General features: G+C 48.7%; 1 protein-coding gene across 1 annotated transcript in view; it reads left to right on the top strand.

Moving 5' to 3' along the window:
• The first annotated feature begins 1,900 nt into the window (after positions 1-1,900).
• The window catches only part of LOC136572058 (nicotinamide N-methyltransferase-like), a 37,295-nt gene continuing 27,153 nt past the window's right edge, over positions 1,901-12,042 (top strand). The window contains exons 1-2 of the mRNA XM_066572674.1: positions 1,901-2,072; positions 4,153-4,360. Coding sequence (XP_066428771.1) covers positions 1,940-2,072; positions 4,153-4,360 — 341 coding nt within the window. The 5' untranslated portion in view covers positions 1,901-1,939. The remainder of the gene's footprint in view (positions 2,073-4,152; positions 4,361-12,042) is intronic.

Raw genomic sequence — 12,042 nt, 5'->3', positions numbered from 1 at the left:
CTGTTGCAAGTTTGCTGTGTGATCTGTGTCTTGCTGGCTCATGTCCCTTTGTTTGTTTATATTCTGTCAGTTTGTGTTAGCTTGCTGTGTGACCTGCAATCTGTGTCCTGTCCTGTTGCAGCGTGCTGTGTGAACTGTGTCCAGTTCTGCTGGACTCCTGGTTGTGTAGGGACTAGCAGTATAACCAGGAGCCGTGAAGTGGGCTGCTAGCTTCCACGTCTTGTACATAATGTCAACTAATACCTGGTATTTATATTCAGCTTATCATCTGTTGCTAGTGGTTACATTTTGGCTGCTGTATGGTGTGTATTCTGGTTCTGTGTGTCCTGTTGCTCAGTCCCTGTCATGTAGCATGTGTATGTCTTCTGTGGCGTGGCTCCTAGGATCAACTAGGGCCGAGATCCGAAGACCGCTGGGCTGCCCTTATTGGGGCAATGTCCCCGCTTAGGTAGGGCTATGCCATTCCCCCGTGCTTAGTTTGCCCACATGATCGTAACAAGCATGCTTGCGTTTTTTTAGCATGCAAAAACGCAGTGCATGCGTGAGTAAAAAGAAGGAAAAATGAACGCAAACACCCAATGGCAATAATGAAAAAATGCTGAACAAAATGTGCACGTAAATGCACTTATGATCAAGAGAATGAGCCTTTGTTGCATACATATACAGTGATATGTATAAGTGCAGAAGACAAACAGTGCAACATTTTTAATCAAACCCTACTGTAAGAATGATTATCGGCCCAAAATACATGCATTGAAGGGAAAAAAGTCCCCCCCCCCCCCCCAAAAAAAGGTGTCCCTAGCCTGTAAGTATGGCAGAGGTAAGGCTCTGTACACATCTGTTAGAGGCTCCGCATGGAGCCCCTGTTGCAAAATATGGCAGATTTCACAGGAAGAATATTACATGTATCGCTATTCATCTCATTCAATGCTGGCAACTATTTTAAGTCAATGAGCTCCATCATCACTTCCATTATAAATTCTGCTTCCCAGATCCAAATAAAAAAATGTCCAACTAGGGTTACCACCAGGCTGGTAAATCAAAGACCCGAACAGTATGTAAACGGTAGGCCAATGCCAGTAAAAGCTGTGCAGTGTGTATATAGAGCAGATACTGTACAGTTTATCTGTTGAGATGTAAATTGCATATATATTTAGGACATCTGTACAGGGGTACTGTGCGCTAATATACAGGATAGAACTGTCAAATTACACTCTGTGTTAAGCCACATCCCAAAACCATACCATTTTTTTTAACCCTGGCCGGTATTATTTGATGAGAAAGGTGGCAACACAAGGCTCAACATGAGCTTTTCCCAGACTTTGATCACCTCTGACCATTAACAGGGATTATACTAATCCAAAATTTACTGAAGATGTGACATTACGCTGATCCTTACAGTTAAATACATTTTATTCACCCGATTTCCCCCCAAAACAAGCAGTAACTGTGTGTACAGTACTTCTGATACATGCAATCTACATTCTGTTCACTAGATGGCAGCAAAGTCATTTGTACACAAGCTCTACATGACACAACCTCTGCACATAAGTAGCACAGAATGATGTAGAGCAGAGATGGAACAAGGACTTTCATGGACACAGAAGGCTCTTTTTCCGAACTAATATTATAGGGGAGCACCTGAATCCCCCTATGTAGCATGATGGAATCCACCCCACAGCCACTACATATATTAATAGGGATTGCAATGGTGAATGAACTCAGCAGTCATATCATAGTGACTGACACCTTTAATATTTTTCCTAAAATCACAGTTGTTAGATGACAAATATATTTCTAGATCAAGCATCACCATCTTATCTCATGATCGCTGCAAAGAAACATTACGTGCCAGCTTAAGTTATTGACACTAGTTGGGGGTGTGGTGAGTCTGGCAGTATAACTCTCAGTGTGCGCTCCTGATCCCGTATTCCTGAAGATGGAGAAGGCTCACTACCACGACAAACATGATCACACTGAAGCATTTTATAGGACGTTCCTCTCCAGGGATGCAGATCCACTTGCAGAGGAGGTCAATCTATACCCTGCGGAGAGATTACTTGGCATATTTGGTAAAGTAGAGTTTAGGCTTCTTCCTACAGTATTTTGCTGGCCTTTTTTGAGGCTTGTAAAAAACACTATGAATTTCAAGTATTTTTTACAAGCATTTTTAGCTGGTGCTTATTTATATGCATGTGCGTTCTTTTTTTTATAGAGAAGACTGTGGGAAAATATCTAAAATAAACTTGCATGCTGCAAGTGAAAAAAACCCACCATGGATCCAAAATGATGCACCAAAGTGAGGACAAAGGCCAGGGAAAACGATTGCTTACAGTGCATTTTATAAGTTGCTATTCATCTACAGTAACATCCTATCTATCTATCTATCTATCTATCTTCTATCTCATATCTATCCATCTCATATCTATCTATCCATCTATCTCATATCTATCTATCTAACAATCAATCTATGATCTATCTATCTATCTATCTATCTATCTATCTCATATCTATCTAGCTATCTATCTAACATCTGTCTATCTATCTATCTATCTATCTATCTCTCTCTCTCTCTCATATCTATCTATCTAACATCTATCTATCTATCTCATATCTATCTAGCTATCTATCTAACATCTATCTATCTATCTATCTATCTATCTATCTCTGGTATAAGTTATACATCTCCCTGTATTTACTGTATATAATTTCACCCTTCACACACAATTAAATACGCATCCAAACCACATGCAGTTTTTGATTGTGTCTGCAGCTCCTTAATGACATACGCGGTCTTTAAATACTGCATGCAGGTTTTTTATGTGTTTTTCTTAATTGTGGTCCTAAAGTACAGCAAAAACATGAACACACCCTAAGGCCGCTTTTACACGTGTTCAGAAAACGCAGCTTGTAATCATGGCATTTTTACTGGAATTTCGCTCAGCGTTTTTGAACACAGGTTACAGCGTTTGACAGTGCTTCTTAATGCACCCCATCATTGTGAGGAGGTGCGTTAAAAACCACAAAAAAGCAAAAATAAAACAGACAGCACTTGAAAATCGCGGGGTTAGAAACACCGCGTTTGAGTAACCTCATTAAAATCAATGGGAGTGTTGTACCGTGGTTAGTACGGCGCCCGGAACACCGCGCTAATAGCGGTAAAAAGTGGTGTGTGTGAGAGTGGCCTGCGGGGCTACAAACAAAACTTCATGTGCAGGAAATGCGTCATGTTTGGAAAGATTACGCCAAGGGGCTAGATCATATATGCAGCACGATATAGGTATGGGTACGGGGGAGTGTGGGGTTGAGGCCTGGGGTGGGGGGCCCGAGCTGAACTTTTGCACCCGGGCCCCTGAGCCTTTAGGTACGCCCCTGCCTGCAGCCCTTCTGATCTTTGTTGTGGAACAGATACCACCTGATCAGTGCAACCAATCAGAGGCTTGGGATGCCAGGAGAATGGTACTTGTCTCTGATTGGCTGCAGCAGTCAGGTGGTATCAGTTCCACACCCACGAGCTTAAGGGTCACAGAGCTGCAGCGCTGTATCACCAGGACAGAGGACAGGTAAGTACTGCTGCTTTTACTATTTTAACACATTTGAACATACTTAAAAAAATGTCATTCAACAGGACAACCCCTTTATCTGCATAGTCCATAGCAGTTTGGGTAGTCTGAAATCTATCTCCTGCTGCATCAGTAATTCATGCAGCAGCTTTATCCCCCTCCATGTTTTGCACTGCAGCTTTGTCCCCCCTACATGTTTTACACTGCAGCTTCCCCCATTCTATGATTTACACTGCAGCTTTGTCCCCCCCCTACATGGTTTACCCTGCAGCTTCTCCCCTCTATGATTTACACTGCAGCTTTGTCCCCCCTACATGTTTTACCCTGCAGCTTTGTCCCCCCCTCTATGATTTACACTGCAGCTTGGTCCCTCTCAGTTTTTTATATTGCAGCTTTGCTTGTTCACATTGCTAGTTATTAATAAGCAAAAACTTAGTGGAAAGTCAGCAAGCTTGCTGGGCAATGTAGTAGTCTGCTGCATTAGAAATATAGAGTACACATTAGTACATAGCTATAGCAGGTATATTGTAAACCATGTGGTGTATATATATATATACACTCACTAACTATATGACATCTTCTGTTCTAGAAATAATTTGTGGAGGCTCTGTGATTGAGTTAATTACGGGTCTAGGCATTGCCCACCTCCTAGTACTGCCAGACACCTGCCAGGACATCACTCTGTTGAATGCCAATGCACATAATGCTGCAGAACTGGAGAAGTGGAGACAGAACCAGCCGGATGCATTGGATTTCTCCCATACGATGCAGAAAGTTTGTGATCTCATCGGCAGCAGGTGAGGAATACGATGAATTGTTTTTGGATTGAAAAGGAGGATGTTAGTGATGTCACTGACTCTCACTGGCAGGCCCAAAATGGCAATCTGCCTGACCGGATAGTTCCCCGGTGGGCCTCGCTAGCCATTGTTTAACATAATGAGTGTCAATTTTGAAAAGGTCAAAACATATTAATGTAAGTAATATTTAAGGTTCTATTCCTTTAATAGCTTAACCCATCAGAGGTAAAATAGAATCAGCCCAAGTAGGGGGGGGGGGGGGATAGAAAAAAAATGAAGAAAGTATGTAAGGAGAAGATCAGGGGGTGAAGGCAGTTAGGCTGTACTTATTGCTTGTCCTATTGATGCATCTGTGTTGGGAAAGTAAAGTAAGCTCTTCTGTTGACTAGCTCTGAAGATATGTAAGTGTGTTTGGGGATAGAGGATATACTTGGTATGTAAGATAGATTCCCCTGGAAGGGACCATGATATGGCTGTTGGGTTTCAAAGATGCACACTCGCCATTGAACCAGTGAGTGGGCCCATGTTTAAGTACCTGTCATGCATTACTACCCTGTTCCCCTGAAAATAAGACATCCCCTGAAAATAAGACATATCATGATTTTCCAGAATTTTCGAGGATGCAAAATGATTTTTCAGGCTTTTTGAGGATGCTTGAAATATAAGCCCCACTCCAAAAGTAAGCCCTGCTAACAGTTAATTAAAAAAGTCAATTTAAATAGTGTCCAGGCAGCTATACATATAAAAATTAATATAAGACACTGTCTTATTTTCGGGGAAACACGGTAGTGCCTCCGACTTTGACTGCAGCCAATGCAAATACGTTTTTCCACCCCTTTTTAAGACTAACCTGACACTGGCTGAAGCACCAGAACGGTTCTCCACGCAGGCGTGTGGTCAGGACACTCTGTTCAGGTGGAGTTAATACTGCCTCTGCTTATTTTGGGCGGTCATGTTAGCTCCACCTCCAGACTAGTCCTGTGCCACTAGTACCTGGGCTGCCGGGTCAATTAGTAGGCAGCTGGAATAATTAGTGCACTGCTGCGTCGATTTGTGGTTGTCTGGACTAATTAGTAGGCTGCTGGACTAAAGGTTCCTTTACACGGGACATATGTCAGGCAAACGATACCCAACACTCGTCCCTGTATTTCCTCGCTCCCGTGCTCCTGCACAGAAGCTTGCAGAGCTGTCTGGACCCGGCAAATCCACCCTTAGTAGTAGATTGCTGGGGCTACCAGTTATCAGTGCCACCCACTCCATGAGCAGTTATGCTTCTGGTGAGATCTTGTGAGTGACACCACTTTCATTTTTAGTACACAGCGCTCATTAAGCGCTGTACACTCGGGGAAGAAGAAGGCAGAAAGGGTTAAAACTGCCTCCTGCCTCCAGGTTATCAGCTGTTACTAATAGCTGACAACCCATCCTGCTTCTGATTGATTGCAAAAGCAGAAGGCTTTAACCCCTGCCGTAATTTTACATACGGCAGGGCTTAAAGCCAGGGAACAGGAGCCATATATTTACAGTGCCTGGTCCTAAATGGGTTAAGTGCAGAAGGACTTATCCATACAGGCCTAGTGCAGACGCCAGGCAGTCAGCAGGAGAAGGGAATACTAATACAGATAGTAATATCAAAAAAGAGGTTTGGTACCATCTTAGCCAGTAGAGTAAAGTGTGATTGTTCTCAGTAAGAAAAACCAAGTACAGTAGAACCTCCAATAACGTCATTAATCCGCCCAAAAACAATGGACTTTAGTAGAAATCAATGTTAGTTGAGGACTAGAGATGAGCGAGCATGCTCGGATACAGCAGTTACCCGAGCGAGCACCGCTCTTCACGAGTAACTGCTTACTGGTCCGAGCGTGCTCAGGGGTGCGGTGGGGATGAGTGGTGGGGGAGAGAGAGGTCTCTCTCACTCTCCCCCCGCTACCCCCAGCCGCCCGCCACCCCCGAGCACACTCGGACCAGTAAGCAGTTACTCGAGAAGAGCGATGCTCGCTCGAGTAACTGCTGTATCTGAGCGTGCTTGCTCGTCTCTATTGAGGACATTATTTCCATAGGAATTAATGTAAATCCAATTCATTGGTTCTAGACGTTCCAAAAAACACACCAAACCCCATTTAATAGAGAACAACTCTGGTCTTTAATACTAAAAACAATAACAATACTGAATGAATATACAACATAGCTGTAAAGAATAAATTAACATTGCAGGGACATCATTATAGCAGTATGTATCACTGTTATATGTGGTTTGACATAGCACTGCAGGGACACACCCCTTCACTTCCAGTTGCAGGGTGTGGTTCACTTGTGAGCAGGTGCTAGCAGCTCCAAGCTTCTCTCCTTCTCCTCCAGGGCCTGGGACTTTTTGCTCTCTCCTACCCAGGAGGGAGTGAGGTCCTGGGCTATGGCTAGAGGGAGGACCACTACGCCCACTCTCCGGAGCCAGCCGGCGGAGGATGGGGATGCTTCACAACCGGCTACCCAGGAGGGGCTGAGGAGATCTAGCAGGAGACGCAGCGATGTGTCTCCTGCACCCCTCCTGGAGACCACCCGAGGTGGCCGTCGGGCTAGCCAGGGTGAGGGACGGCGGCCCTCCGGGACCTCGGCTGCTGGGACTTCCAGCAAAGGCCCTCCTGGAGCCAGGCCAGGTACTCCAGGGGGAAACCCCAGTCCTACCATCGAGCACTGGGGGACACTGCGGCCTAGGGAGGATGTAACCGTCTTTGCTGCCAGGCTCGCTTCAAGGACCCAGGAGTACCGTGAGGCCGGTGGCACCATCAGAAGGCTTCAGGAGGAGTTAAAGGCAGCCAGGTCCCTGGCCAACAATTCAGGTGGGTCAAGGAGGGCCCAATACAACCAGGCCGTCCAGGAATTGAAAAGCGAGATCCTCACCCTGGTTGAGAGGAGGGCGGACATCTTAAGGGGTGCAGGTCCTTTCGCAGAGAAGTTGGTGAATGGAGACCGGTTTGAAGGGTCTCAGCCGGCTCTGGCTGGGGTCTGTGAGGATATGAAGGGCCTAGTGTCCAAGATGGAGCAGGCCCCTGCTGGAGAACTGCAGACAGCGGATAGTCAGCAGTCCCTGTGCAGTGACCTTCCAGCTGGGCAAGCTACTATTATTTCAAGCTCAGACTCCTCTGGGGAAGAGGGCGAGGACAGCGGCCCGGGGGGCAACTAATGGCGTACATAAGTCATCTGGAATCCCCTGGAAGCCTGGAGGGTCTCTATTTTGGCAATGACCTTCCTGAGCGAGACCCCCCAGGCTAAAAAGAAGAAAAGTGGCAAAAAGATCACCCAGGTGGAGTACAGGTACGTCAGCCTCCCTGGGCAAGCCTCTGAACCAGGGGAGGGGGGTAGCTGCATGGGTAGCCCCCGGGTCCGACCCAGCCTGGACTCTGCTAATGTGGGTTCAGTGCAAAGGAAGGGGGAGAGTACTAGGCATCCTGATCCAAACACCCCCCCGGTTCGTAATAAAAGGAGGGGTGACGGGCAGAAGCTGGTGTCTGACAGTGAGATTCCTAAGAGTGGGGGTCATCCGGCGTCGGATGATCCAGGTAAAATGTCAAAAAAGGCTGCGAAGGTGGGGGGTCATCCGGCGTCGGATGATCCAGGTACAATGACAAAATAGGGTTGCGGAGGTGGGGGGTGCACCGGCATCAGGTGGCCCCCAGAAAGGCCCTGCGGTGGGCCTAAGTAAGGGGGGTCTCCCGGCGTCGGGTGATCCCAAGAGTTCAGGGAAGGTGGAGGAAAAGATGGGGGGTCATCTGGCGTCGGCTGGCCCCCAGAAAGGTCCTGCGGTGGGCCTAAGTAAGGGGGGTCACCCACCAGCAGGTGATCCCATAAGTTCACGGAAGGTGGGGGGTCATCCGGCGTCGGGTGGCCCCCAGAAAGGTCCTGCGATGGGCCTGGATAAAGGGGATTGCCCGGCGTCGGGTGATCCCAAACATCCTGGGAGTTTGGGGGGCCATCCGGCGTCGGGTGGCCCCAATAAGGGCCCTGCGGTGGACCCTAAAAAAAGTGGAGACCCAAAACGCCGGAATTCTTTTGCTGGGGTTACACGAAATATGATGGCAGGAGGCGGAGCCAAAGGTCCTGAATGCATGGCTGGAAGTCCCTTTCCCCCCAGTGCTAAGGGGGGTGGGTCTGGAGGCTCGGAGGGGACTATATTTAAGAAACCCACCCTGGGTTGCTCCCCTGCAGGCAAGGGGGGAGCGGCTGGGAAACCTCCGGGCCGCCAGGTGCCCCTTACTCTTCCGGCCAAGAGAGAAGCCATTACCGGTCTGGTCGCAAAGAATAGGGAGAATGATGAGCGTGAGAGTATGGAAGGCATGGAGGTGTGTGAAAGGGATGAAGGGAGCAACATCATGGTGAGAGGTGTGCGTGAGGGAGAGTCCAGGGGTGTGGGGAATCTAAATAATACAAGATTAAATGTTGGAGTGTCTGCTGGTGGAGGAGTATCTGAGGGAAGTACAGGTAAATTTACAAAAGTCACAAGTGAGGGTGGAGTGTCTAGTGGTTTGGGGAGGAGTGGGGGCCCTGGTCCAGCTGCCGCCCCGGCGGTGACTGCTCCTAGAAGCTACGCTAGTGTTGCCGCCGGGGTAAGTGGGGGACCTTCACCTCCCGGCTTCAGGGACCCCAGGTCACACGAGCTATTCCTATCCGCCTTAAAGAGGGGAGAGAGGTCCGTCACTATAGAGGGTGAAAAGCGCGACCTATCCTTTTGGATAGATAGGTTTGGCACAGGGGCCTTCCGAGAGCAAAGGCAGGGAGAAGAGGCATGGTCGCTTCCTACAGCCGGGCAGGGGGGGTCCAGAAGGAACGTGGTTCGTCTCCGATGGGAAGGCAGTGAAGCCTGCCCTAACCGTACTAGGGTGGTGGAGCTTCTCCTCGGGACGGAATTCAGGGTGAGTGACATCTTTGCCCTGATCCACCCCTTTGGGACCTCCCTGTTTGATGTTAGCTTCATGAGACCAGAGGGGCTTAAGCTCTTCTGGTCAAAATACGAGCTGGCTCAGACGGAGCCCGAGTGGCGGGATTTTGCAGTTCAAGCAATTACCCGCCAGAATGACACTAAGAGAGTGACCGTTCTGACTAGTAACGAGTCTCTCTCTTATGTTGACATCATGACCTGGATGGGCAGGTATGGGGAGATTCTCCATCCTCCCCAGAAAAACAGGGACGCACACGGTATCTGGTCAGGGGCCTGGACTTTCATGGTAAAGTTGAAACGTGCAGGTAATTCCGTTACCCACATCCCTTCTTCTGCGTTCCTGGGAAGGGACAGGATTCTGGTTTTCTACCAGGGGCAGCCGAAGGTCTGCCACAGGTGCGGGGACCCCACACATTTCAGCGCACAGTGTAAGGTGCTGGTGTGTGCGCTGTGTGGGGGCAGGGACCACCCGTCCTCCTCCTGTGGCAGCATTCGGTGTAACCTGTGTGGTGCTTTAGGGCACCCATTCAGTCGTTGTCCCTTATCCTTTGCCAACATCGGCCGAGCCCAGTCAGAGGGCCAGCGGGCCCGTCGCTCCAGGGGCGAAGCAGGGAGGAGGAAGGGCTACGGGGTCTCGGCGGGGTGCCTGGCCAGCCAGGGCAGGAGGGGAGTCGAGCTGCTGAGGCCCCAAGGGATAGCGATGTGGATGAGGAAACCAGAAGGATGGAGAGAGAGGAGGTGGCTGCCAGTTCTGCCGGATCCTCCCGTGAAGAAAGTGTGGACGAGGAAAGCGAGAAATGGCAAAAGCAGAAAAAAAAGGGTAAGGGAAGAACAAGAAAGAAAAATAGGGGTTCTTCCTCTCTAGAGTGGGATGACTCGGTCCCACTCACTCTGGTGCAGATACCAAAGGAAGGCCCCATCAGTTCCCTTACGGTCGACCTCTCTAACCGGTACCAAGCTCTCAATAACACCTCCTCTTCCCTGCCAGGGGGAGAGGCTGGGGGTGAGGTACCGGAGGCGGTGGCGGAGATAATTGAGGAAGGAACCCCGGGGGACGCTGGGTCTCATTCTGTGGGGGACCCGGTTTCTTCCGGGAAGGGGGCCACCCTGAAGCCGGAAGGTGAAGGCAAGGATGAGAGTGGTGATATGGATGTCTCAATTTCATTAAAAAGAAATAAAGGAGAGACCTCTTCTTCTGACAGGGAGGAGGGGGAGAGTAAGAGGAAAGCCATCCAGCTCGATCACCAATGATGGCGGCACTCGCCCTGTTGACGCTGGCATCCATTAATGTTGCCAGCATTAAGTCAGATGCGGCTAGGTTTGCGGCCTTTGATTTTCTCAGCCGAGTTGAAGCTGACATTTTATTTTTGCAAGAGACCAGGCTGATAGATTTGTCGGTCATGAACAAAGCCAAGCGTGAGTGGAGGTGCGGAGCCTCCTATTGGTCTCTTGCGGCCAAGCCGTATATTGGGGTGGCGGTCCTTTTTAAGACCGCACAGGTAGAATGCAGACGGGTTATCGAGCTGGAAATGGGGAGGTGCCTGATCTTGGATATTCTCATGGGAGGTCAAGAGTTGCGTCTTATTAACATCTATAGACCCCAGTCAAAGGAGGGGCGCAAAGACCTCTTTATGAGAATTAAGCCTTTCCTTTTTACAAGCCAGCAAGTGGTCTTTGGAGGAGACTTTAATAATGTCACGAGGCTCTGTGATAGAGGAGGTTCCAATAACCAGCTAGGCTATGATAGCGTCGCGTTAAATAGAGTAGTTAGTGAGGCACGCCTTGTGGATGTCCACGTTCGGCACACCCCAGGGCGCACGGGATTCACTTGGTTCAGAGGTAGTTATTGCAGGTCTAGGATAGATAGGTTTTATTTAAAGGAGGAAGCCGTCTCCTCACCGTTATCGGTGGTGGAGGTGGAGTTCTCCGACCACTGTATGATTCTTTTTTCTCTGAATGTCACAGAGACCCCTCGGATGGGCAAAGGTTTATGGAAGTTGAATTCGTCACTCCTGGAAGAAGCGGAAATAAGACGGTCCTTTGAGGATTTTCTTCAGAGCCAGGAACCGCTACTGGGCCTATGCAGCAGTAAGTCAGAGTGGTGGGAGATGTTCAAACATCGGGTAAGAAGGTTCTTCCGACAGATCTCCAACCTCAGAAGCCTGAACAGAAAGCGTATGTATCAGAGCCTGAGGAGGAAACTCGAGCGTTTGGTCTCGACTGGAGGTAGCCGCGAGGAGATCTCCAGAGTGAAATCCTTGCTCAAGAGATGTCAGTATGATAGGCACGCATTTTGGTTCTTGAGAGGGACTTTGGGAAGTACCGCTCGCCTGACCCCTACAAGAACTGTAAGATGTCAGTGAGTTGTAAATTGGTTACGGGTCTGCTAGACAGTACAGGCTCCCTGAAAAGGTCCAGATCAGGGATACTGGAGGTCGTCAGATCCTTCTACTCACATGGGTGGGAAAGAACTTAATCGGCACGGAATCTCGACTTTCCTGGCAGAAACCGTTCCCGAACCAGGAGTAGACCCCTCTCTTGGCGTTTTGACAGAAGCAATTACGGAAGATGAAGTCGGACTGGCGATTGATGGGCTCCGGTCCAAAAAGTCGCCAGGCCCAGACGGCTTAACATCTGAGTTTTATAAAGCCTTTAAGGAAATTTTAGTTCCCCTCTTGACCGAGGTTTTTAATGAATGTCTATCCTTGGGCGTTCTGCCGGAGTCAATGAGGAAGTCGGCCCTAATTATTCT

This window comes from Eleutherodactylus coqui, chromosome 6 (genome assembly GCF_035609145.1).
Source record: "Eleutherodactylus coqui strain aEleCoq1 chromosome 6, aEleCoq1.hap1, whole genome shotgun sequence".
Taxonomy (NCBI): domain Eukaryota; kingdom Metazoa; phylum Chordata; class Amphibia; order Anura; family Eleutherodactylidae; genus Eleutherodactylus; species Eleutherodactylus coqui.
This window is presented reverse-complemented; position numbering and strand designations above follow the sequence as displayed.